Here is a 25,401-nt window from a genome sequence, read left to right as displayed (position 1 = left end):
AGGCGGGTGAACTTTCATGTGTTGAGAAGAATCAGGTTTTCTGATTCGCCCATTGTTTCCAGAGCATCAGCAAGCTTTCCATGCAAGCGACACTCACTTCGCCGCCACGGCGAGGTTTCATGCCGATGGGCCAGTCTGAAGCTGAATCAGCTGTATCGAGACGTTTCCCGATGCGAGGAGAGAACATGGAGTATCGGCAATGACTGAGTTTGGCTTGACTAGGGCGCTACAGCTCCATGGTAACAGGAAGCTCATTGCCTAATCGGGAACTTGGTGTCCTTCGATAAGATAGATACTTGCAAGTTTAATTGTATGAATGTTGACTACACAAGTAGCACTCAACAAAACCGCAGACCCAAGATTTATCCAGACGTCTCACAAAACAAATTGCAGGTTTAAAGTCTCATTGACCGAACCCACCAATCACGAACTCGAGCAGGTCTCCGCGCAACTACCGTCGGAATTCTCCAGAATCTTTCATACCCGCATATTAGATGACGCCCCCCATGCTGTCACGACAGGTTCATACCTACTACGCAAAACTCACCATCGCTGAATCACACAAATCTCCAGGAATCAAAGCATAAGACGACGTCAAAGCTCGTGAACCGAACATCTCGACTCCGCATTCCCCTGAATCAGACAACCCGGAAAGCATTGGTGTCAGTCAACCCGCCGCAACCGGCCAAAACAGTTCGCACTGACCACGCCGTACGTCATACCGCGACGAAACCTCACGTTGCAGACAAGTTACATTTTTCCCTTCTTTCATGCGTTTCATTTTTTATTTGCAGTAAAAGGAAACTCATACACATATATACATTAGAAATCGTCCACTTTCATGTTTTTTGCTTCAACAAAACGGGGGGCTTTTTTCGCCCACACGGAAGAAAACCCGTCAGCCTCACTTTACACGCCCTTTACGCGCTGGGCTCGGCCCACTCGTAGCCCAGGGGCTGGACGACGCCAAAGTTGGGGGTGCCGTCGGCGTTGGCGGTGAGGGGCTGGACCATGACGTAGCGGTTGTCGTCGCAGGCGCCGTTGGCGTTGCCGGTGGCGTGGAAGGTGATGTAGGTGGTCGTCTCGTCGGGGCTGCGGAAGAAGCTGTTGTGGCCGGTGCCGAAGTTGCCGTTGGCGGCGGTCAGCTTGCAGCCGTCGCTCTTGGTCCAGGCGGAGGGGGAGGCCGGGTCGGTGCGGCCGTCCCACTCGAGGAGGGCGACGCAGTAGTCCGGGGTCCAGCAGTAGTTGGCCGAGTAGGCGATGTAGGTCTTGCCGCCAAAGTAGAGGCCGTACTGGCCCTCCTGGACGGGCACCTCGCTCTGCTCCCACGGCTGGTCGGGCTGGGAGATGATGGTGATGTTGGAAGAGGCCGAGATGTAGTCGTCGTTGAGCTTGCGCACGCAGGTGGACTGGTGGGGGACGCCCGTCATGCACGAGTAGACAAAGTAGTTGCCCCAGTCGTTGAAGCGGACGACGGTGCCGTCGAGGGACCAGTCGTCGGTGACTCTGCCGGCGTAGGACCAGTCATCCCAAGGGGACGCGCCGCCTGTTGTTAAGTCTTGTTAGTTATCTCTTGCTGACGGGAAACTAAAAGGGGGATGGAGCCACCTACCCTTGAGGACGTGCATGCGCTGGCCGTCCAAGTTACCGTCGTTACCGGCGGTGTAGTAGAGGTACCACCGGCCGTCAAAGTAGTGGATCTCGGGGGCCCAGACGCTGCAGCATCGCGTCGGGTTCGAGTCGGAGTAGATGACCTTGGGGGTGGCGGTCTTCAGGCCCTCGATGGTGGTGGCACGCGCGAGCTGGAGGTTGGTCCACTCGGTCGAGATGAAGTAGTAGTAGCCGTCGAACCACGAGATTTGAGGGTCACCGCCGCCGGGGTTGCGGATGGGGTTGGTGAAGGCGGCGGCCGAGCCGAAGAGGCTGAAGAGGCCCAAAGAGGCGGAGACAATCTTGGACAGATACATGACTGCGATGTCCCCTGGTGAACTTGACAGGATGAACAGGTCTGCTTCGATCGGGCTTTATCATCATGGGCAGGATCTCATGGCTTTATAGCCGTGCCGCCGACGGACATGAAGTAGGAGCAAGACTGCCGACATCATCAGCAGTTCATTCCCCTCCAAGCCAGTTGCTACCCCTGGGCAGATCCCATGAGAAATCGAGCGGCACGTGGAAGCGGCTGGGGGCTACGGCCGTTATGGTTACAAGCATTCTCGCGATGTAACTGGAGCGCTTTGGACCGAGTCAAGGTAGACAACAAGGACGATCCGGGACGACCCTGTTGAGGGGGCACACCCGTTCAATCATTCGTGCTTAACAGTCGGGTTCGGGATAGAGGGCAATCAGTATGCGGAGAGGCCAAGACCAGGCTAGCCGCGATGCCAGCCGATATCGACGGTCTACTCGGTACCTGCTTTGAGGAGGTTACACGGGATTGGCGCGCGAAAGAAAAAAGGCTGGCTTTAGTGTGGATGTTGATGGATGGCGGGGTAGCAGCCCGTGGGGAGAGAATGCGCCGTTGTCACCTTAAAAAATCCGTGTGGGGTTCATCCGTTCGATTCGGTTGTTCTGCACAAGTCCTGTAATAGTATGGAGTAGTACCCTTAGATGGTGGCCAAGGCCGGCTTTCGTGTTTACATAGTACACACTACGTAGTAGTACCTAGTAGGTAGACAAGGTTAAGAGAGACACCACCATTATTACCCCGTGTCTGTGTGTCCCCGGTCGACTTTACCGGCATCCACTTCCAAGTTTCTCCGTGGGCGCATGATGTGGTTAGGCCCCGCGTAACCCCCAGTCCCTCCAGGCGGTGCAATGCATGATGATTCTACTCTTTTTTTTTTTTTTTTCTTTTTTCCTCTCTTCTCGTGGTGGATTGACGTCAGGAATAGTCGGAATGGGTTAACGCGGCGCTAAGTAGTTATAGTCATTGTTTTCTGTCTCTGCCATGGTGCGCTTACAACGTCGCTGGCAGACAGATTAAACCAGAGTGTCAATGATGTCTACCATGTGCTTTGCTGACATTGATCCTCTCCACCACGGCTTGGCAGCGCGTATGCATGTTCAATTCTTCTCGTTATCGCTCATAGTAGTGGCCTACCTATGTTTTTCCCGAGTCCATCCCAGCTTTTGGCGGCCGCAGCTTCGCCGAAGGCGTAAACTTACGTAAATTTGCAGTGACAAAAGTTCGTGGCTTCGTCAACAGGCCAACGCAGTACCAATTCGAACCTCATCTTCTTGTTGATTTTTGTTTCTCTTTTAGTTTATGGATTGTAGTCTTAGTTGACCTACCGCCAATCAATGCGCGTTTATGGAGAACTGGATGAATCCTCGGTAGCAATCCCGATGATGCCAGTTGCTTGACTCTCGGATCTTCGGTTTATCGCTTCCATGGCGCCCATCCTTGAACCTTATCCTTACGTCCGAGCTTCCCAGGGCCGATTTTACTGGCATGGATTCATTTGCATGGATCTATTGCATACAGCTTAATTGTGCGACACGGGCAACGTTTACTACCAGTAAAGGCATATCTGTTGTAAAAGTGATCTGATTAAACAGATGTTTGCATTAAAATAAAGAGAATGGAAAAAATAGAAAAGAAAGTCAGGAAGCACAGATAAGAAATGGATTGAGAAAAGACTAAGATGAGAAAGCGAGGAGCACGGAAAAATGAATGAATTTAAAAAAAAAAAAAAAAAAAAAAAAAACACAGATACTATTTAATTGGCTGTACTAAATAGAGTTCCAATTTACTACTACACTAATCAAGTCACGAGCAAAGCATGCTACGCGGTAGTACTATCCTATCGAGGTCGAGTTGACTACAGGTATATCTTCGTGAGGATAAGAAGCAACAAAAAGCCCAGCCAAGAAATTTTCTAGCCAACCAAACAATTCAAGCAAAAGATACTTACACAATACACAGAATCTAGCAATGGAACAGGTTCCTTGCGTTGTCAGGGTTGCGGGGGTGCAGCCGAGGAAACATGGGGCTTACAGTCTACGGTTATGTACCGTATCTCTGATACGAGTGGAAAAGGGTGGCTGTGAGTTGGGGACTATGCGGCTGCAGCCAACCGGACCCTAATGGGATACACGACAACATACTAAAACGTTGCCCTCTGAATAACGAATATGAACATCCACAAGAAACCTCCATGACGTAATCAATCAATGACCGCAACCGTAACAGAAGCTACGCATGCCAGTGACGGTTCAAACATTTTACCATGAATCTCATCGCCCATATACCCAATTATCCGTATACGCTATTGAAACGTAGCGAGGTCGATGGAATGTCGAGGAATAAGATGAGCTGCTTTGTCTTCACAGATACATAACGTCGCACACCCACTTCTCGCACACCCCCACATTTCGCACACCCATAAATTGGGTCATCATGAGGTATTCATCAACTTCATAACTATAAGTCTGATTCGTCTCCTGCAACTGTGATACTATCGCCAGTTTTAATAGGTAATTCAGGCTCGCTAGATTCATCTGAGCTATCCTCAATTTCGCCAGCCTCAATTTGGGCTTTGTGAATTGCCTCAATGTTGGCAAACTTCGAATTTGGGCTCATTTGGACCTTACGCCGCTTCCGTACCATTCCAGCCTCAACTTCTGCTTCCAACATTGCAATCTTCTTCTCTGCTGTAGCCAATTGATAGTCCTTTTCATCAAATCCCTTTTGAACCTTCCGAAACAACAGTCGCTGCGTTTGCTGATCTTTATCCAACTTGCTGAATAAGCTAAGTTGATCATATAGATCAACTGTCTTCTTGGGCGTTGACCAGGCTACTATGGATGTAGCAGATGCCCAGTTTTCGTCTTTTCCACCATCAGAGGCCCTCATAGGCGTAGAATAGCCTGGCTTTGAGGGCTTGGAAGCATTCTCAAGCAGTAGAGGGCTCATGAGCGGTCGAGCTATCGAAATGGGCCATAGTCCTGTTGCTTTCCAGCCGCTTCTGATATTCTTGCTTGAAAATGCCATCTGGCGTGCTTTTCCATAGCAGGTAAGAAAGTTCCGTTTGCCTACAACTGTAGAATCGTTGTGTTGAATGAGGTATCCAAGCTCTTTTCGATAGGTCGCCTTGAGAGGCCCAAAGACTGCTTGGTCTAGAGGTTGGAGAACGTGGGATGTATGTGGCGGTAGGAAAAGGAGATATATCTTGTGTTTATAACAGAGATACATAAATTCTGTTGTTTCATGACTGCCATGACCGTCTAGGATCAATAGTCTCTGCTCAGAGGGATGATCAGGCTTAGTCAGAGGGATAAAGATGTTCTCAAGCCATTCCACAGCTGTAGAGTCTGAAGTCCAGCCATTCTCAGTTGCTGTGAACTTCCAACCACTGTAAATATCACGTTTATGGATATCAAGAGGAAACCATTGTTGTTGAACCGATTTCCCTCGATAAATAACAAGTGGAGGAAGCGCCTGACCAGTTGCAGAGACACACTCAAGCATAGTTGTCCAAGCCCGAGACCCAGGCTGTTTTTTTCGCATTGATGAGCTTTCTGATGATCCCAGTACTAAGCCATTTGATCCTCTGCCTTCTAGGATACCAGTTTCATCCATGTTATAGCGATGATGTGGTTTGATCGCCTTGATCTCTGGAAGGGCGAGTTGTTGAAACCATTGCCTGATTACATTAGTTGAGGCCCCATTGACACGCTTAGAATCGATGGCTCTAGCTCTATGAACCTTGATTGATGGATTTCTCTTAATAAAGAACTGAATCCAGTTTCTCCCAAGTGGCTGGGTAGTGCCTCTGATGTCTAGGATTCGCTGGGCAAATTCCTTGAGTTGTTGATGTGTTGGCGGCAGCCCTAACGCCGCCTGGATACGCACCCATTCAGCTAAGTGACTTTCCTGTGCTGGAGATAGCTTCTGGAAGCTAGAGAAAGCTACATTTCTTGCCTGTGAACCCTTTAATCGAGACTGGAGGGTTGATGGTGGAATTCCAGCATCATGAGCTGCCTTTCGGACACTCTGCCCACTTGCAACTGCATTGAGAGCTTGATTGACTTCTGTTTCCGTATACTGGCCCATTAAGCGTATAAGAGTAACTATTCAAAGAATTATAATAATCGCTGTAAAAGTGGTGAAGATATTAAAGAATGTTGAAGAGGGTAAAATTCTACATGAGCGATTTATGGGTGTGCGAAATGTGGGGGTGTGCGAGAAGTGGGTGTGCGACGTTACCACATTTACACAGCCATCACCACCGCATCGCGTTGACATGTCATATGCACTGACAAGTCTAGCTGATGAAAAAAAAAAAAAAAAAAAGCCATAGCGACAGTACACAAAGATACTGGGGAACGGCGGGCAAGCCGCCTGTTGAAGTAAGCCTCCCGTTAGGAAGACGAGCTAGTAATCGGGTTAATGTTTCACCGGTCCAGGATTAGTAATCCTACCAAGACGACTCCATGTTCATGCATAATTACGGGTGATCACGGCGCTTAACTATCAGATCCTTTCCCCTCACCTTAGACAATTCTGGGTTTTCTTGATATTGCGCTTCAAGTTATGGCTCAACAAGCTCTTATCAACTTGCCAGCTGAACTGATAACCGAAATCTTTTATCATCTATTATCACCAGACCCTAAGCACTTGCGGGACTATCAGAACTTCCGGGAAACATGCAAAACTATAGCTGAGGCAACGTCTTCAGCTTTCAAAGCACGCTTCTTCCGCATTCGCTACGTAATGCTAGAGAAGGAAAGCCTATTGAATCTTGTGAACATTTCACGCCACCATATTCTGAGTCAAGCGGTTGAAGTTGTCGAGCTCTGCGTTGATCATCTCATCCAACCCAAAGACTACATGAGCCACGAAGAACTAGAGATTTGTGGACTCAAAGACGAGTATGATTTCTTCCGAGTTCGGAATGGCGAAGTTGTCTTACTGGGCGACGATAGTTGGGAGCAAATAATCCAAACCTATAAGGATGGATGGCAGGAGCAAACGGAATTCTTCTCCCAAAGGCAACATATGAGTTATTTAGCGATAGCTCTCACTAACCTCAAAAACTGCAAAGCTATTGGGATATCGGATCATACCCGACCATGGGGCGCCTTTAAGCTTGGGCGACGTATTGGCGTACTTCCAAATAGGTTTATTTCTGATTTCTTACCTAATAGCATGGTTCATGCCTTAGTAGTAATCAGAACACTGTTTTTCGCACTTATTAAGAGCCGCCTTCCCATAGAGGAGATATATATCGAGTTTGGAGATATGATGGAAGGTTGTACGTCTGTTATTCCACGGATGCTATCGCTCCCAAGCAGTCTCGCAAAAGCCGTAAAATCCGAAATCACGACCATCACAAAGCTCAGTCTTGTTATCAATCCCAAGGATAGCGATAATCATTTCAGCCAAGAAATTAGAAAATTCTTTGCAGAGAATGACCCAGTACAGGAAGAAAAATATGATTGGCAATCAGACTTTCATAGCTTCTCTAGCCTTTTTCCAGCGCTCACCGATATTACTTTATTCTTCAACTATTGCGAAGAGAAGCAACAATTTCCAGGACTTTCAGAAAGCCTCTATATTCCTCTTCTTCAAAGGTTATGCCTTGAGTATCTAGACTGCACGAGAGACGAACTCCTGACGCTCTTACGGCGACATCAAAATACACTTCGAAGACTTACTCTCGAAAATGTTAAAATTACTACCCAAGGTCTAGACGCTTGGTCTTTTCTCATACAAACTCTTCAGAACGAATTTAGATTAGATGAGTTGGAAATAAGAGGGTGTGGTATTGACGATTGCGATTTTAATATAGATTTTGATCTCCCTGATCGACTTTCTGCACATACCAGCGAGGAAATGAATTTACTACAAAAGGAAATACTTCAGGTTGAAGAAGAAGAAAGACTTAAAGGGATCCAAGCATAGATAGCAATCTTCTTAGTATTGAATTTTGATATGCCTCATGTTTTCCAACGCAGACTATTTCCTCCCACGCAAACTGCCCCGTTTAGGCCGCTTCGTTGGACTCGCCCCATCACTGCTGTCTTCAATAGTCTCTACCTCTCCGGATCGCTTTATATTAATAGGCGCGACGTCGCGGAGGCCGTTAACAGAAAACGGATCATCATTATCGACAATGGCGTCCGAGGCTTGTGAACCTAAGCATATTAGCTTTCAGAATAATAAAGTAGAATCGTCAAGCTTACCATTATTAAACAGAGGCCCAGGCACTTTCGCGTCGGCAGACATCTGTGCGAGAGGATCGAACTTGAATTTTCCCTTCGTACGTTCAGTCATATCTCCTTTTGACGGCGTAGAAAACGGATCGCGCGAGGCTGCGGTCTGCCTAGGCTCCCCAGCAGCCCAGTCAACTTTGATAATCTCGATGAGTGGGACAAACTCAAGGGGGTTATAAGGATAATCAGAGGTAAAGACGGTATTCTTGTTGCAGAAACCATGGAAATAGCCAGTAATATAGGCTTTTTTTCCATGCTTGCGAAATGGTGTTGTCTCGACGCGGTAATCCTCGCACTTCTTCTTCATATGTGCTTTGCATTTGGGAAGCATCGCGTAAACGTAGTTAGCATACCATCCAGTTTTGGGGGTATAAGCAGCCTCTGTAGAAGTAAATCTAGACCACACCCTGAAGACGGCTGACGAGTTCCTGGTTATTTCATCGAGACCAACGGAGGGATCATCGGCAAGGGGGAACTTTTGGGTATCGACAAACCCGTTGAAAGTTACGAACGGAGGAGTTATCGGGAAACGAGGAGATAAGTCGGCGCAGGTACGGTCAGAAATACTAAGAGGGAGCTTTAGGATAAGTATTCTAATGCCACGGATGAAGAAACTTACGGCGTGAGGGCATCGTCCTGGATCCATGCCAGACGTTTATATTCCACCTCGTCTTCGCCAGATAGACCACAGGGGACGTAACTGAAGTGGGGATCGCAGATAATAGTAAACCATTGGTCTTCCCAATCCTCGGTAGTTAACGAACCTCCCAAGTGGAAGCGAGAGAGATCTAGCGATAAGGCCCCGGCGTGTAAGTTGTCAAGTATATTAGGGAAGACATTAGTCAACCACTCTGGCGTATGAATCGGTATCTGGATTTGACCAGACCAGTTCTGGTACCGAAATATCTGGGAGTCCCTGCTTAGAGATTCAACGGCAACCATTTTACCTGTAGCAAGCATCGTGAGGGGGAGGCTCCATGGCGAAGGCAGGTTCAGCTCGGGCTTCGGCCAATAGGCAGCCAAGTCTGGCTTTCCAGTACCCATAGCGGCAGGAGGAGGCAAGGCGAAATGGTAAACAATCTGCAAGGAACCAGTATAAAACGTAGAAGGAGCTTTCGAGACGTAAGGAAGAGCAAGAGAAAGGCGAATCCAAACATTCGGGTTATACTCTTATAAAGGAATAAACCTTGTACATGAGGGGGCGGAGGAAGAATCCATCGGAAGGGAGATTTTTCAGCTTTGCTCCCTTATCAAGTTATTAATACAGGAGAACCAGGTCTCGTGGTCGCCTGAAGTTGTCTAGTTTATGCTGGCAAGACGTAGACTGCGTCTTTTTTCTACAAAGTGGGAACAACAGGGGGCTTATTACCCTTCTATTGGTAGATCACAAAGTATTGTTTCTTATTCGGATGGAACAGGAATGATTCCAGCTTTATTATAGTAATGCAGCAGCAAGACATCCGTCTTTGCAATACGAAGTTACTTGCATCTCGCCTTGGGCTAATACTATATGAGAAAAGATGTTCTTATTGAGGCAGTAATAACATTTGCAGCTAGGGCAGAAGGTGATTTCAGCGGATGGAGCGAACACGCATTACTATTGCTAAGCTTTAATATTCCCATAGTCAAAGGAATATAATAGCTTTTTTGATCTCCAAAGACCTTAGAAATCCTTGAATCGACTCTAAGTTTTATCATGCCGCATCTTACAACACCAGTTTCCTCATTCAATGACACTCCTATTTCAATTCAGCCTGAATTGAGGCCGAGACAAATAGCCGGCAGGGAAGAGCAGACTTCTCCTTCAAACCACAGTCGCATGCTAGCACCGGGACCACCGCCTTCAGTCAATATTATGGTAAGGTCCCTTCAAACTCAATAAAATCACTATCAGGGCCCCTTTTGACACAGAGTTACTAGAGATCCCTCGACGAAGGATTAAAGGTTCCTTCGAATCGGAACCGAAATCTGCTGCCGACACCACCATCCTCGTTCGACAATATCCGAAGCCCGAATAGAATCGAATCTCCATTATCACCTAGATCAGTGTTAGTACAGACACCCTATAGCGAGGGGTTAAATACATCGCCTAGTAAAATTTCCCTTACGCCTAGGAAAAGCCGTGGAGGAAATAGGCAAGCCCATGCTAGTAGCAACCTTTGGGAGCAAAGTAATCGACCAACCCTACTTCCGTGGAACCCTAAGCCTATATCAAGTCTAAACACGCCCACTACCCTAGACATATCACAGCATAAGAGAGCTCAAGATAGCCAGCATATTCTTTCTGAAGCGCCAAGAACTCAAATACCGTCAGTTGCTATTCGCCAGTCTAATCCTATCCAGCAAAGGCATTTACCAATTCGTCCATCACTACCCAAGCTAAGCCAAAAAGCTAGCTATATTGAGCTACTAGACACACCCGAAGCATACCAAGCAAGGAAGAAGGAGATCGAACAGACAGTACAAGAAGCAGATCGCCGCTATATCCAGAAGAAGCTAGACTCTATGGATCGCACGTGGTGCCGACCAGTTTCCCGAAAAACGATTCTGGAAAAGACCAAGACGTTCCACGAAAGCATGCATGATGACTTTACACTCGAAATCGAATATTGTAGAGTATGTTACCAGCAAAAGCCTCCCAACTCACTAGTCAATTATACATGGGCCGAACTTGAGCCATTATACCTAAGGGTGGAGGACCAAATCCCTGTGTTAGACAGAGAACATTTCCTTTGTATGGAATGCTTTCCTAAGGAGCCAGAGGCAAACTTCGCTATTTGCACCCAGTGCAAGACCTCCTTACAGCATCAAAAACTGCCATACGCCTGCCAGGTGAATAATCTGTCTTTAGGCTGCATCCATCGGTATCCTCATGTTTTGAAAGATCTTTCACCACTTGAGGAGCGCCTTATTGGAATTTATACCCCCTGTGGTTGGATTACGAAGCTTACTATCGACGTCGAGAAGTCAACAAGTGGCCGCTACCGAAAACACAAGAGAGGCCATATTACTGTGTTCCCTAACGACGTTCAAGGCGTAGCAGCCAACATTCTACCTCATCCACTCGTGGAAGAGCGAGACAGGTTGCATGTATGCTTTGTAGGTCCTCGGACACCAGTACCATCCGATCTTGGCTTTATGTTATCAGTGAACCCCCAGAAGCTCAAGCGTGCGCTCGTTTGGCTTCGGGCGAACAACCCACTATACCGGGATATTAGTATTAGTGAGGATCATCTTAGGACCTGGGGGGAATGGTCTCCCGGAACTGAGGTACCCCAGGGACTTGTGGAGAGAATGGTGGCGTATGAGAAGCGTGCCGAAGACGAAATCCGTACAGGACACTATGTCCCTCCTGCCGAGCGAGGTCGCCCTGATAACCTTTGCGTAATGCTCACGATGTTATTGCAAGTCTAGAAGATAGGGAAACCAATGCTGCGCACCTCGAAGCTGAAAGCAACGCTAGGCTAGGGGGAATCCATGCGGGTGATTGCGACCCATTTGATATGGACCCTCGTCGGATAGATGAAGAGCTGTCCGAGTTAACCTCAACTGGACTAATGGCTACTGAGGTATCTGGAGAGCATAGCCCACAAGAACGACTCAGGATTCTTCGAGAAGCAACAGTGAGAGGGCCCCAGCGTGGGAGAGGCCGAAAGCCAAAGGACGCAAACGGAGACAGCACCCTCCGATATAAGAATACAGAACCCTATCTAGTCAGTCGCAGAGGAGAGGAATTTGCTGATTCGAACGATCCCGATTTCTTCCCTAAGGCTTTCCCTTGTTTATTTCCATGGGGTCGAGGCGGCCCTAGGATATTACGTGAAGAAGAAAACGAAGATGATCAGGATGAACCGCAAGGTCCAGACATCCAAAGCAGTCATAAGCCGAACGGATTTTACCTTCGAACCTGGGCACGATTCTGCTTACAGAGGCATGGTTAGTAAAACTTCTGCTTTATAAATAAAAATAAGTAACTAAAGTAATAGTATAATAGGTGCTTACTTTGCTACACACCCAAGCTTCCCTTTTTTAGTATTCAATATGCTTCTTCGATCAGAGAACCGACGGATTAGTTACTTGCGAATGAAGAGGTCTTCATTTGCCAAAGTCGAGCAAATCGTTACAAGACTTACTCCCGAGGAGATTGAAAGAGCAGAAGAAGAGTACCGCGAGACCCGGACGACTACTAACAGCAATATAGCATACTTAATCCGGGAGTTAAGCGCGTTTGGACATAGGCAGCATATGTCAAATGAGGAGCGTCTCTATCCTCGAAGGAAGATAAAGTCACTATGCCTCAAGTATGGAATGCCGTGTATATAGTATACAATCAACCCAAACGATCTAACAAACGAGATAAATATGAAACTAGCCGCCTTTCGGGTAGCACATGGCAAGGCGGCAGAGGAGCTGATGGAAAAGTTCCGGAAGCAGGTTGGACGCGTACAGCATGTTATCCGAGACGCAGTTAGTTCAGCAAAATTTTTTCATCGAGAGTTGGAGCTTTTCTTTCAACATTGTGTTTCTGTTAGCGAGGAATCAATGTTTGGCAAAGTCTCTTGCTATTTCGGCTGCGTCGAGACAAACGAGCGTGGGGCTCTTCACTTACACGGGCTCTTATGGTTAGACGCCAATCTCGGGCTACCTGATCTTTTTCATGATCTTGCCAAGCCGGATAACGCGGACTACGCAGTACAAGTGTGCCAATATATTGATTCAGTATTTAGTGAGGTAAGCATGTTTCTCTATTTTCTAAGTTTATCGTGCTAAGTAAATGATATAGTGCTGCGACGAAGGCAAGGCACGACGATACCGCCGGTGGGAAAGCGTCTTTACCAATATCAAACATCTTACGGAGGATATCAGCAGACTCGATGAAGCCCTTGATGCCGAAGCGAATTGGGTCGCCTACAGGTGCCAAATGCATAGCTGCGGTGCGACATGTACAAAGTATAGTTTCAAAGACAAAGGGAAGGCTGGGTCTCGGCATCCCTGTCGGTTTAAAGCACCATGGACACTGCGCCAGCGAACCGAGTTTACTACCGATGGCCTTCTGCATATCCGAAGAGATCACGAAAGAATCAACAGATACAGCCCAGGTTTAGCAGTAGCTATGCGTCATAATACGGATACTACATTCCTCCCGACTAACTCGGCTGGACTCTCCATGGTATACTATGCTACGAATTACTCAACAAAATTAGATACGCCGCTTTGGAAGAGAGCAGCGCTAGTCAAGGCTGTATTTGATGGGATGGCTGATCAGGGAGACGACTACGGACCGAATTGTGGAGACAGCGCGGCAAAGACAGCACAACGGAATAATAAGACACGGCAGTTTCTTGCTCGTACAGCAAATCAGATCTTTACAAGTCGAGAACTTTCGGCTGTAGAGGTTTGTAGTAATCTCCTCGGGTACAAGAATAGCTATTGCAGCGAAGCGAGTTGGATTAACGTCTATCTCAGTTCGCTTTACTGGGCTATTTTCCGGCGCTGGGAGGCCCTACGCAGAGCAGCAGGGCCGGAAGTGCAGCAGCGGGTAACCCCTGAAACGATTGGATTCGGCGCCGGTGGCATGACTTTGCCATACCTTGAGGCATATGCGCATCGCGGTCGCCTGTTAGAACAGCTTTGCTTTTACGAATACCTATGTATGGTTCGCGTACGGAGGGTCGGACGAAGGACCAGGATAAACCAGTCACGGTTTATACCGTTCGATTCTTTAATGACAGACCGGGAATCGTGGATACAAGAATTGCTCCCAAGGACACATCAAGCAATTCCAGTTGTTACCGGACATCTAAATCATGACGTACAAGGCACAGAAGAAGGGTATTACAAGAGGTAGGTATATATATATATATACCTCAGGCTATACAGTCGCTAACAGACAATAGGTCAGCAGTCCTGTTACTCGGCTTATTTGTGCCGTGGGAAACCTTTATGCAATCCACTAGTCCCGATCCAGGTGACATCTGGGAGAGATTATACACCGACATGCCAGGTCGGGTTAAGGCTGTGGTAAATAACATCCAACTTCTTCACAAGAGCGCAGAAGACGCAAAGAAAGACGCTAAGCTTTGGGCTAGCCGGAGCGAGGGCGATGAAGGATACGAATTTGATGTGCCTGAGGAGGGCTTAGACCTTTCAGAAGAATGGCACCCAGATAGGATAGACCTGCGGCACACCTTTCACGATGTAGTCTTCAGCCTACAGGACGGACCAGGAGTTACGAATGGTTCTCCAGGCATAAAAGAGTTGCTACAAACGCTGGATAACGCCGGGTTTTCTAGCATAGATGACGACTCCAGAATACAAAGCACCAACAGTCAACCACATATGCAAACAACACTACCAAAGCAACATTTAAAAATCACCAAAGCGGCGCAGGAAAGACTCCATAAAGAGCGAATGCTAGCCATCGAAGGGGATGAATCCGCCGAAAGACCCCTACATACCGGTGCCGAAACAGGCTTTGGCGACAACGATGCTAATATAGATTTCCCAGCCCAGCCAGCGATAGTTGGACTGAAACCTGCTTCAAACTGGATCGCAATTACGGCCGCTAATACGTTCACCCAGGCAGGGAAGATTATCGGTGCGGAGAGAACATTAAATCGCATGCAGGGAATAGCGCTTAGTCTCATCTGCGAGGCGCTCGACGAACGAACAAACGGCGCTGATCGGCAACACCTGCAATACGTTGGCGGGGGAGGCGGCACTGGAAAGTCGTGGCTTATCGATACCGTAAAAGAGGTTTTCGCAGCCAAAGGGGCGTCCAGCCGGCTTGTTATTACGGCAACGTCGGGAACGGCCGCAGCAGGTATCGGCGGTAATACAATTCATTCTGCTGTAGGGCTGGCATTTCGGGACGCCGATGGCGCTACCGTAGAACCAATGTTATCGAACAATCTAGAGAAAGCCAAAGAACGATGGCGCAGGCGGGATGCTCTGATAATCGACGAGGCCAGCATGCTCGGACTCCAAACATTATATGATATCGATCAAAAGCTCAGAATGTTAAGGGGCTTCCCAGAGAAGCCTTTTGGTGGCATTTCTGTCGTCGTGTTCACTGGAGACTTCTTACAGTTCCCGCCAGTTTTGCAGAAGAGCCTCCTTAGTACTACCGAACGAATTGGTATAGTGCTAGGAAATATAGGACCGGGAAGCAAAGCTATAGAGAGACGCTGGAAAGAGGCTAAAGCTAAAGAACTCTGGCAGGGGTTTACTAATGTTGTAGTACTCGACGAGCAAAAACGGGCTGAAGCGGACGCCTACCTGCTTGGTTTTCTTGAACGCCTGCGAGAGGGCAAGCAGACAAGAGAGGACGCCGCGAAGCTCGAAGCGCAATATAATAGCGAATCGAAATTCGATTTCACCAGCGGCAGGCGAGCTGTTATACCTCTAAACCGACACCGGTGGGATCTGACGTTGCATGCAGCCCTAGCATATAGCGTCGATACTGGTCGTAAGATATCGATATATCTTTCGAAGCACAAGTGGGAATCGCGGATACCTACAGCAGAGGAGAGAAAAGCAGCCATGCTATTAGGCGACGAGGGCAAGCTGAGCGCAGCTGGTATGTTCCCTTATGTCGAGGGTATGCCGGTGGTAATCAACGAGAACAAGTATATGGGTCTCAAGGTTGTCAACGGCGCAGAGTTTACAGCCGTAGGAATTCTTCATCCGCCCGGAGTAGAAGAGATCATCATAAACGACAGGCTGTCCATATTTCTCGGACCGCCTAGTGGTATTATTCTCCAGTCCGAAGAAACGAACGGGTTAGCTTTCCCCCATCTGCCACCTAATACTGTAATGTTGCCAGCAGCCAATATTCGAGTACCAGAAAAGCACATCAAAATACTCCGGCCAGATCTGCAGAAAGCCAATGTAAAACTAGCGCTAGTCCGGACAGGGCTCCCATGCACACCAGGCTTCGCATTAACCGACTTTAAGGCACAGGGGCGGACACTCGAAAAGACACTGTTAGGGCTTTATGGGAGAACAGTGGGTAAGAATACGGGGGAGCTTGAAAGATGCGATGCAGTAAGCATGTATGTTCAGCTATCCCGCGTGCGGCGCTTTGAAGATATCGCTCTCATACAGCCGTTAAACGTAAAGCAGTTCCTAGAGGCGCGCATGCCGGAGGAGCTAGTCGAAGGAACCAAAAGACTAAGGATCCTCGCGGAAGCAACAGTCCGGGCGTTCGAGGCTAGGGAGAGAGATGAAGCATAGGAGGGCGGAATAGTAAATAGGGAGGTAAAACCATTAAGATGAAAGGACAGATTAGTGGTCTTGCCTTGGCGGTTCAGGCATGTCATGAATCGGGTTAACACTGGGTTATTATCGCGTATTGCTGTCTTGTGTAGTGCTGTTGGACTCATTGCTATGACCAGAAGGAGGGCATACAATAGGCGTAAAGTTAATATGTGCTAGACCCGGAGGAATCCTCCGTACCTCGAATGTCCGCTGGAAAGACAAGACTAAGGAAACCTCCGAAACCTGCTAGCCTAATAGCTGGCACTCGTTCGTCAAGTGAGCTATCGAGGCGTGGATTGCTTCTAACCGGGATGTAAGGTCTTTGTAATGAGTAACCAGCTCAGAAGCATCCATTCTGGCCAGTGTGGATGCACGCGAGGTAATACCAGGGTTACCGAGAGTCTCCAGTTCTATCTCCCATCGATCCAAGGCAGAGAAAGAGTCAGAGAGAGTACCTGGTGGCTGTCCGATCAAGCCCAAGGATACACCCGAACGTCTAGCGAAAGAAGCATCTAAAATAGTTAATAAAAGAGCAGGACGAAAGAGGACAAAAAACCTTACATACGGTGACTACAACGGGAACCAGTATTATTCCACTAACAGTTAGCACACCCACCATTCGTAGCCCGTAAACCCTCAGCGGACTGCATTACAATACATTGCTTCCACGGACCATTTGAACAGGCACATCGGTCGCATGGAGGTCGGCGCTCAACGCCGGTAGCCTGAACCAGGGCAGTAATGATGCGATAACCATGATCGAACGACAGCGTCTTGCCCTGTTTCCGGGGAGCAAGCTCCCGGGCTATTGGAGAGCAAGATAAAACTTCTATTGTTCGGCTGGTGCGCATAGAGGTGCTCACACCAAGTCGATCCAGCAGGTCACCGCCAGCTAGAGAAAGCATTAGTGACGTAGATATGAAGATGAACAACCAGAGGGGACTTGCTATCACAAAGCACAGGGGGGTTATGGGGCATAGACATAGAGGAGAAATACGATATTATGAAACCAGCAATAGGAAGGACAAGCAATAGATATTAATCAGATAGATAGGAAATCACGGAAGGTAACGATAGGGTGGTATTAGGATGGAAAGTTCGATGGGCGAGGTTGGGCCGGGCTAGGCCAGGGGTTGAAAAGACGGGAAAATGAGAGTGGTTGGCGGGAAATAAATGGAAGAAGACCGGCAAGACATTGGGTAAACGACGGGAAGACCCGAGGACGGCGAACATGAGAGGTGATTGGCCGGAACAGGGGTTAAACGAAGCTGATTGGTCGAACGAAGAATAACGAGCGCTGATTGGTGGCAGGGTCGCTACGACCAATCAGCATCGATTTTTGCTCTAGCCAATCACAGAACAGGAGACCAGGGGGGATCAAGGCACAGGATAGTTTTTTACGCCTTCGCGGATGGAGAAGTTAACCTTCCTAACGGAAGGCACAGGATAGTTTTTTACGCCTTCGCGGATGGAGAAGTTAACCTTCCTAACGGAAGGCACAAGATAGTTTTTTACGCCTTCGCGGATGGAGAAGTTAACCTTCCTAACGGAAGGCACAGGATAGTTTTTTACGCCTTCGCGGATGGAGAAGTTAACCTTCCTAACGGAAGGCACAGAACAGGAGACCAGGGGGGATCAAGGCACAGGATAGTTTTTTACGCCTTCGCGGATGGAGAAGTTAACCTTCCTAACGGAAGGCACAGAACAGGAGACCAGGGGGGATCAAGGCACAGGATAGTTTTTTACGCCTTCGCGGATGGAGAAGTTAACCTTCCTAACGGAAGGCACAGGATAGTTTTTTACGCCTTCGCGGATGGAGAAGTTAACCTTCCTAACGGAAGGCATTTCTACTAGGGGTCTAGTCCCCAATTCACACTCAGTCTTTGCCCCTCATATCAGGGATATATAACCACATCTCGTCACCTAGATTTCCCAGGCTATACTTCTATTACTCTAAAAATGCAAATACCTGTTTCAAAAAAACAATACATACCTTTCAAATCAGATTATTTAGTTGGCTACAAAACTCTTGTCTAGCCTCTGAGTAGCTAGTGCTCCTCACGAGGATATATCTGCAGCCAACTGGTCCTCGATAATATACCTTAGCCTCAGACAGAACACTCAAGTTGTCAAAAGAACTCGTAGGTGAAAAAAAGGTAGAATAGCACTAATTATGAACATTAAACATCTATCAAGCATAATTCATCATCAAGCCTCTTACAACAGGTACGAAAACCCACAACACCCGCCATGAAGAGAAAAGAGAAAAAAAAAAACAATAAGAATCTTACACCACCACCATCACCACCATCATCGCCAAAGTAGACCAAGAACACAAATCTACTCCATCTTTTCATTCTCCTCCGCCTCCTCCTCGATACTCCAATCCTTCCACCCCTCTCCCCGAACCCAACTGATGCCCTTCCTCCAACCACCCTCCTTCACAGCCCTCGCATCCCTCTCGTACACGACACCCGTAATCATCAGCGCCATGACAAAAACCCACACGTCGCCGCCCTTCATCGCCCTCCACCAGCGCCTCTTGACGCCCACCTTCCACAGCGAATCGACGCTCACGCGCGCCGAGTACAAAAACACGCCGCGGCCCTGTTTCCGCTCCACCCAGGCCCAGAGACCCGCGAGGAACCCTCCAAAGAAGAACCTCTGCGTCGGTAGGAAGGTGCGCGGGAACCACTGCTGGAAGAAGCAGATGCTCGCCCAGGCGGTGGAGATAGAGCCCGTGATGAAGGTGCTCATGCGCAGCGACTTGGCGAGGACCCGCTGGAGGGTGGTGACGGGAGAGTTGTAGAACGAGCGGAAGCGTGGGAGGAAAGTCAGGGCCGAGTAGATGACGAGAAAGAATCGCGTTAGGCCGGGGAACGAGCCGAGCCAGAAGTTGAGGTAGGTGCGCAGGCATGACGGGTCGGACGGGTGGAGGGTTGCGCAGGAGAGGGAACTGATGATGGGGTGAGCCGTCGAGGTGAGCGGAGCGACTCCGGAGAGGGACGCTGGGAGCGTCTCCTTGTTGGGGAAGAGTGTTGGCGAAATGTAGGGTCTGCGGGTGTTTGTTAGGACACATCTGTAATAATGTAAAGCAAAAAAAAAGGGATATGCTTACGGCCAGTTGAGCTTGGCCATCTCAGCCAGGTTGTCCACGATCTCAAAGGTCTTGGGCCACTTGAGATGAGCAGGGTAGTCCTTTGGCCGGGGGTGGATGTAGGCGGACGAGTTTTTGAAGATGAAGTTGCCGTAGGCCTCGGGGAAGCAGTCGCGGTCGAACACGACGGCGTGCAGCAGCTGTCCGAAGGCGAACGGCTGAATGAGCCAGCTACCCCACCACCACGGCCGCTCCCGCTTAACCTTGCCACCGCTCTTGAAGCCCCAGATCATGCCCTCCTCCTCGCATAGGTTCCAGCCGAACTCGAGCGCCCTGAAGAGGGTGTAGACGGCGATGGTGACGCGCAGCTGCTGGGACGGGTAGACGCCGAGGAACATACCGGCCAGCGAGGCGCCGATGGCCGGGGCGTAGGGAGACGTCAAGGTTGCCGTCGTACGCGGGTTTCGTTGGCGGAAGGGCGCGGCCGAGGGGTCGAGGAGGTGCGCGCGGAGGCGGGCTAGGAAGCGGAAGAGGATACGGTAGAGGAGGAGGATGGTCGACAGGGAGAGGGAGAGACGGAGTGTCGGCGACTTGTGAAGGGGCTGCTTCTGGCCGGCCACGTTCGGGCTATTATTCAGTCAGCATCCGTCTACCAAGGGGGGTTAACGACCCAAAAAGATGGAGGGAGAAGACGCCTACTCTTGCTTTCCACCCAGCAGCTTGGTGGAGATCAAAGCCCATCCCTTCATTGTCATGGCCGTTCCGATAAACACGCGCAACGAGTGCCGGACGGCGCGCGCATTATAATCATCCACTGCCCGTCCTCCGGCGCCAGGTCCGGCATTCTGCTTCGCCTTATCGCCCTCGACAATGCGCTCGACGGCGCTGACGCTTGGCGCAGCCCTCTTGAGGAGGCGCGAACGCGACAGCACGTACTTGTGGAGGGTGGCATACTCCTTTGCGGAGATTGTATATCGGAGGGTATTTCGCAGGACGGGATCGGTGACGCTGTTGCGCGACGAAGGCGGCGGTCGTGAAGGGCCAGTACCGGCCGGACGAGGGCTCGAGGATGGAACCGAGGCTCCGCCTGGGCCTGGCCGCGACGACGAGGTCGCGGCGGAGGCCATTGGATCAGGTGACGATTACGAAAGAGGTAGGCTTGAATAAAGGTTATCGAAAAAAGACTAGAGTTCGATGATGTCGTCCGTCGCCTCTGTCGTCGTTTGCCTCGGTCGGATCGGGTTGGTTGGAGGAGGTGGAGGTTGGAGAAGTAGGGTATTCTGGACCGAAGTGAGGGAGCTCCGTTAGCACGTGCTAAATCCGGACCTAAGCCGGGGTTCCAGAAGGGGGGTGCGTGATGACCTCAACAACTGAGCTAAGGGACAAACTAAACATACCACGTCTCTGATGCGTTTTGATGCGTTTGACGCGTTGGTAGTCGACAGGTTAACAAGATGGGTTGGTGTTGCTGACGAGAATCGACCGAAGAAAGTAAAAGGTTTTGTTCTTTTTCTTCTGACTGTTGAAAAAAAAAATTGACTAGGTAAAGCAAAAAAGAAACCAAAAGTAAGTAACAAAAAAGGATAAACCCGCCCAAAAAGGATGACAGTCGCGTGGGTGGATGAACGAACCAGAAGCTGGAAACGTTCCAACCACTGTCTTTGGGGGGATGTCACAGTTAGCCACTGGGGCCGGTCGTTAATTAGGTCAAATCAACCCAGTTCACCGGGGTAAAGAAACATTTGCTAGCATATGCCAACATCCATAATGGCGCGGGAAGAATAACACCAAGAACAGGTGGGAAGCACAAAAAGCATATGCCTCGGCTTCCAAGGTACTATGGTAAGCCTCATCCCTGTCTTTAAAAGGGGGGGAAACCCTCCCAATTTCAACCACCAAAGGAGACGGTAGCTGCTGATAGGTCCCCCTACTGCACAACCACGTAGTGGCACTATTGCCTCTGCAACCTCAATCGGGTCCCCCGCAACAGGGGACTTCCCCACACTCATCACTCGCAGATGCGGATTTGCACCAAGAGAAGCCTACTACTACATGGTAGGTTTAATGAGTTTTTCATGCGTCGCGCGTCCATTATCATTATACCGTAGTACTAGGTCACAACCTGCCAAGAAGAAGAAGAAAAAAAAAATACAATCATTCAAAACCTCGTGTCCTCCGCTCTCCCTCTGATTTTCATTGTTATTGTTGTTGATTTGACCCGCGCGCGTCGTCTCTACTGTTCTCTCGTCAGTCGGATATTGTTACCTCTTTGGAACGCGTCTCCCGCTCCATCACCATCAGACACAAATCACAACTCTTCGCAATTGTCATCCGGCCTATATCATAATGCAGGTCATCATTCCGTGATTGCGCTCAGTACGTACTATTACTAACTAGTAAGCGAGCCTCGGCCGTAATCACAATCCACTCAGGCTTTTGATTCTCACAATCATCTGGTGCTACTCCCCAATAGCTCATCGGCTTCTCATGAGAGCCTGAGCTGTCCTCCTAGACGGTCTCTGTCCGTGACAACGTCATACCATCCCTTGCTCACAGCTCTGGGCCATATTCTGTCTTCTCAATCCTCACGACACCGGGTATACGTCGTTCCTCGTCCCCACAACCTGCCGCCTGACCGTTTCTGCACCTTTTTTTCAAGTCCGCTTATGCAGTCATGTCTTCCCCCCGTCATCCTAAATCTACGACCGCCCCACCAATTTTTTAGGTCTTCACCTCGATCCAGGAGTTTCTGTCCCAGGCCTCGCGTCGACATGTCTGTTCGTAGAAGATCTTTTCCATGCTGCCTGTCTTCCCGCAGATATCGACCGGCGTCAAGTGAAGTACTGACATAACTGTCAAAAAGCACACACGCGCGCGCACAAACAAAGAAGACCAGGGCAAATGCCCATGCCAGCCCAAAATCGTAGAGCGGAATGCCCACTCACTCCCAAGCTTTTGTGCGTTTGGCCCATCCATCTGCCAAACTGCAAACACCGTATGCAATGCCCAAACCATCGCCCCAACCTTTGTGAAAAGGAATTGCTGCCCTTTTTTGGTCATGATGCGTAAGCCGAATGCAGACCGACCTAAGTCGTTGATTCTTTTTAGTTCCCGTGTCGTAACATCGTTATCCCGGCTAGCCACTTCAAGGATACGCCGGGCGGCTCAATTGCTCCATATGGCCGGAGCCGTTCTGGACCATGAGCGGGACCCACTGCCGGCCGAGTGACGGCGCGTCGCCATTGACGTACGACACCACCTCCTCACGCCAGCCGAGACCGTTCCACTCCTCGCCCTGACGGGGCTCTACACTCTGGAGTCCGTAAAGAATCGACTCGGCATGCGGCACAGCGCCAGCCTTGACAGCTTCAAGAGCTCTGCCCCTTCGTGTCTCGCGCTCATTCACCACAGCCCTCATGATGTGATGGCGCGCCTCGACGTTTGCCCAGCCGTTGACGTTGCCGTAGCCGCTCGACTCAAGTGTGGGCTTGAGGAAAGCGAATGGAAGATTGATGAGTATCGTCGACAGAACAGACTGAATGTTTCGCTGCTGCGGTGAGGGAGGCGCGGGCTCAGAGCCCTTGGATCCAGCGTCTTGGTTCACAGCCAGGTCACCGAATTGAATGTGCATAGGGCGCGATCGACGGTCCTTGGCAGAAGTTCCACGGGCAATAGTTGGGGTACCCTCACGAGCTGGCGGGGACGCGGGGACAAACGGAATGCGGGCAAAGCGCTCGGGGTCGGAAACGGATGTGTCAAGGGTGAAGTCGGGTGGGAAGTTGTTGACGAGGAAGTTGATAATTCCATTCATCAAGATCTGGACAGGGTCGCCGTATGCGAACTGGGTGTGTCGATCAGCAGATGCGCGGCCGGGTACGTCGGCAAGGGCAAATTCAATGGCTCGCTCAATGGTCGCCCAACTGAGAGAGTGCGAAGCGATCTCCAAGCCGCGAACTACTATAGGGTGCCATCCCAAAGCGTGGCCAGCCGCAGCATATCCCAACGCAAAGTCGAAGCGGTCATCAGCGCTGCCGGCCAACGTCAGGCCGCCATTGGTACTGGGTTCTGGTAGCTCCAAAAGCGGGAAGGCATAGAGATGCTGGACAGCCATCCAAAATGCATCAGACCGGAGGTACTTGTCTTCCGACTGGAGCAGTATGGTGCGGTTCGTCCCCGGCGGGCTTGTCTCGAAGCTCTCGGTTTCAAGAATGTTCTTAACAACTTGGCTTCTCGCAAGCACAAGACGGTGACCAGGAATGCGGACGGGAGGGGCTCGGTCGTCCAGGTATCGGAGCTCGAGGGTACAGTCGGCGAGCGCGGTATCGCGGAACTGTGACCGCAGGTAGGCGGCAAGACCGTCCAATCCCTGGGCTTCATGGCCGTGGTGCATCATGTGCGGGGGCGGAATAGGCCCAGGCATCATTCGCTGGGGAGGCACACCGAAAGCTCCAGCAGGGGGAGGGTGGGAGCGGGCGTCATCGACATGTGCCGCACCGTTAGGGATACCAGGCGCGGGGTATGGGTTGTAAGCACCGGCATCCTCCGCCTGTGCCGAAGAGTGTGATCCCTGGAAGCTGTGAGGAGTGGAAGGCCCATAGCCGTTGACATAAGGATGGTACTGCTCCATGCCAGCAGGGCCCGGGATAGGTCTGCCAAACTGATCTACACCAGTTCCGGGAACGAATTCGGTTCCATAAGGCATCTGATGATGGTAGCCGTTCGTAGCAGCGGCGGCATGGTTATAGATTTGGCGTCCGTCAGGCATAGGTGCACCGTTGGGAGGCATGAAGCCACCAGAATGAGGAGGGGCGGGAGACGACGAGTTGGACCCGAAACCACCAAACTGAACGAGACTGCCGTTGCTTGGACGCGGGCCATGCATATGAGGGGGGCCATTGTGGACTGATCGAGGACCTCTGTGAGATGTGCCGTTGATTACGACAGGCGAGGGGCGAGGGCCATTATGGGCGCCGGGAGGCATGTTGTATCGGCTGGGAGGTATGACGGGAGGGGGTCGGAAAGTCGGGGGCAGCTGGGAGTTTTCTGCGAGATAGTGAGCAAACTCTTCTTGCAGCGGGGTGATGTTACAACGTCAAGGACTTCATACCCATTTGAGCGGCTCGAGCAGAGGGCGGAGAAGTTACACGACGGTTCTCTGCAAAGTGTGAGGACGACAACTCCTGGTATATATGGTGGCGGCCAGCGGGTAACCTACCTGGCGCGGATTCCTTGATAGACGAGGGCGCGTCTTGCTCGGTCTTGTCGGTGGACTTGGATAGTTCGGCGTCGGAAGAAGCAGGGATAGTAGTAGAGGACTGTTGTGAAAGAAGATCTAGACCATAGTGAGCAGGCGTCCAAGGCTTTTGCAGCGCACGTGTGGCTTGGGGGGATGTTTGGCACGTACCCTCGCGATCCTTTACATCATCGTTGTTGGAGTCATCGGCAGGGGCAACAACGGCGGGTTCTTCGACGGCGGCGGGCTTCTCGTCGCGGGCAATGGATTCGGGCTCGATGGACTTTGGGGTCAAGGTCGCGGCGTCGACATCGTTCTGAATTTTCAAGGAAGAGCCGTTGGTGGTGGCGGCGGGCCGAGGAAGGGACGCAACAGGGACGGATTGGGCTTGGGCTGCGGCGTGCTTCGCGGCAGCATTGGCCTTTAGGCGACGCTCGTAAGTCAAGGGAATAGCAGGGACCACACGCCGAGCAGATGCGGGCCTTCCGTTGGCGACACCGGCACTGTTCCTCGCCTTCGGATTGCCGTTGGCAGCCATGGTTGACGAGAAGGCGGAGGGTGGGTGTGAGGTGGTGGTGTTGAGGCGGCGTTG

The 25,401-nt window shown here is 50.2% G+C and overlaps 8 protein-coding genes across 8 annotated transcripts; 2 read left to right on the top strand and 6 right to left on the bottom strand.

Moving 5' to 3' along the window:
• Nucleotides 1-920: 920 nt before the first annotated feature.
• Nucleotides 921-1,967, bottom strand: CTRU02_210492 (glycosyl hydrolase family 43 protein; the record flags this gene model as incomplete). The annotated part of the gene is made up of 2 exons (XM_036732141.1): nt 921-1,546; nt 1,613-1,967. The coding sequence occupies 2 exons, from the start codon at nt 1,965-1,967 to the stop codon at nt 921-923; spliced, it is 981 nt and encodes a 326-aa protein (XP_036576067.1).
• A 2,459-nt stretch (nt 1,968-4,426) lies between these two features.
• CTRU02_210491 (transposase) lies at nt 4,427-5,584 on the bottom strand (the record flags this gene model as incomplete). The annotated part of the gene is made up of 1 exon (XM_036732142.2): nt 4,427-5,584. One exon carries the CDS (start codon nt 5,582-5,584, stop codon nt 4,427-4,429), a length of 1,158 nt encoding a protein of 385 aa, XP_036576068.2.
• Nucleotides 5,585-6,538: 954 nt separating this feature from the next.
• CTRU02_210490 (uncharacterized protein) lies at nt 6,539-7,909 on the top strand (the record flags this gene model as incomplete). Its single annotated transcript, XM_036732143.1, has 1 exon — nt 6,539-7,909. The coding sequence occupies one exon, from the start codon at nt 6,539-6,541 to the stop codon at nt 7,907-7,909; it is 1,371 nt and encodes a 456-aa protein (XP_036576069.1).
• A 54-nt stretch (nt 7,910-7,963) lies between these two features.
• CTRU02_210489 (uncharacterized protein) lies at nt 7,964-9,264 on the bottom strand (the record flags this gene model as incomplete). Its single annotated transcript, XM_036732144.1, has 3 exons — nt 7,964-8,142; nt 8,191-8,786; nt 8,840-9,264. The coding sequence occupies 3 exons, from the start codon at nt 9,262-9,264 to the stop codon at nt 7,964-7,966; spliced, it is 1,200 nt and encodes a 399-aa protein (XP_036576070.1).
• A 4,899-nt stretch (nt 9,265-14,163) lies between these two features.
• CTRU02_210488 (DNA repair and recombination protein) lies at nt 14,164-16,455 on the top strand (the record flags this gene model as incomplete). Its single annotated transcript, XM_036732145.1, has 1 exon — nt 14,164-16,455. The coding sequence occupies one exon, from the start codon at nt 14,164-14,166 to the stop codon at nt 16,453-16,455; it is 2,292 nt and encodes a 763-aa protein (XP_036576071.1).
• A 270-nt stretch (nt 16,456-16,725) lies between these two features.
• Nucleotides 16,726-17,098, bottom strand: CTRU02_210487 (uncharacterized protein; the record flags this gene model as incomplete). The annotated part of the gene is made up of 2 exons (XM_070205457.1): nt 16,726-16,991; nt 17,041-17,098. The coding sequence occupies 2 exons, from the start codon at nt 17,096-17,098 to the stop codon at nt 16,726-16,728; spliced, it is 324 nt and encodes a 107-aa protein (XP_070060700.1).
• A 1,721-nt stretch (nt 17,099-18,819) lies between these two features.
• Nucleotides 18,820-20,703, bottom strand: CTRU02_210486 (uncharacterized protein; the record flags this gene model as incomplete). Its single annotated transcript, XM_070205456.1, has 3 exons — nt 18,820-19,534; nt 19,598-20,203; nt 20,282-20,703. The coding sequence occupies 3 exons, from the start codon at nt 20,701-20,703 to the stop codon at nt 18,820-18,822; spliced, it is 1,743 nt and encodes a 580-aa protein (XP_070060699.1).
• Nucleotides 20,704-22,721: 2,018 nt separating this feature from the next.
• CTRU02_210485 (uncharacterized protein) lies at nt 22,722-25,347 on the bottom strand (the record flags this gene model as incomplete). The annotated part of the gene is made up of 3 exons (XM_036732147.1): nt 22,722-24,619; nt 24,684-24,908; nt 24,981-25,347. The coding sequence occupies 3 exons, from the start codon at nt 25,345-25,347 to the stop codon at nt 22,722-22,724; spliced, it is 2,490 nt and encodes an 829-aa protein (XP_036576073.1).
• Nucleotides 25,348-25,401: the final 54 nt, after the last annotated feature.

The sequence above is a fragment of the Colletotrichum truncatum genome (genome assembly GCF_014235925.2).
Source record: "Colletotrichum truncatum strain CMES1059 chromosome Unknown Contig_0007, whole genome shotgun sequence".
NCBI lineage: Eukaryota > Fungi > Ascomycota > Sordariomycetes > Glomerellales > Glomerellaceae > Colletotrichum > Colletotrichum truncatum.
The sequence above is the reverse complement of the archived record's forward strand: the minus strand, read 5'-3'. Positions and strand labels throughout refer to the sequence as shown.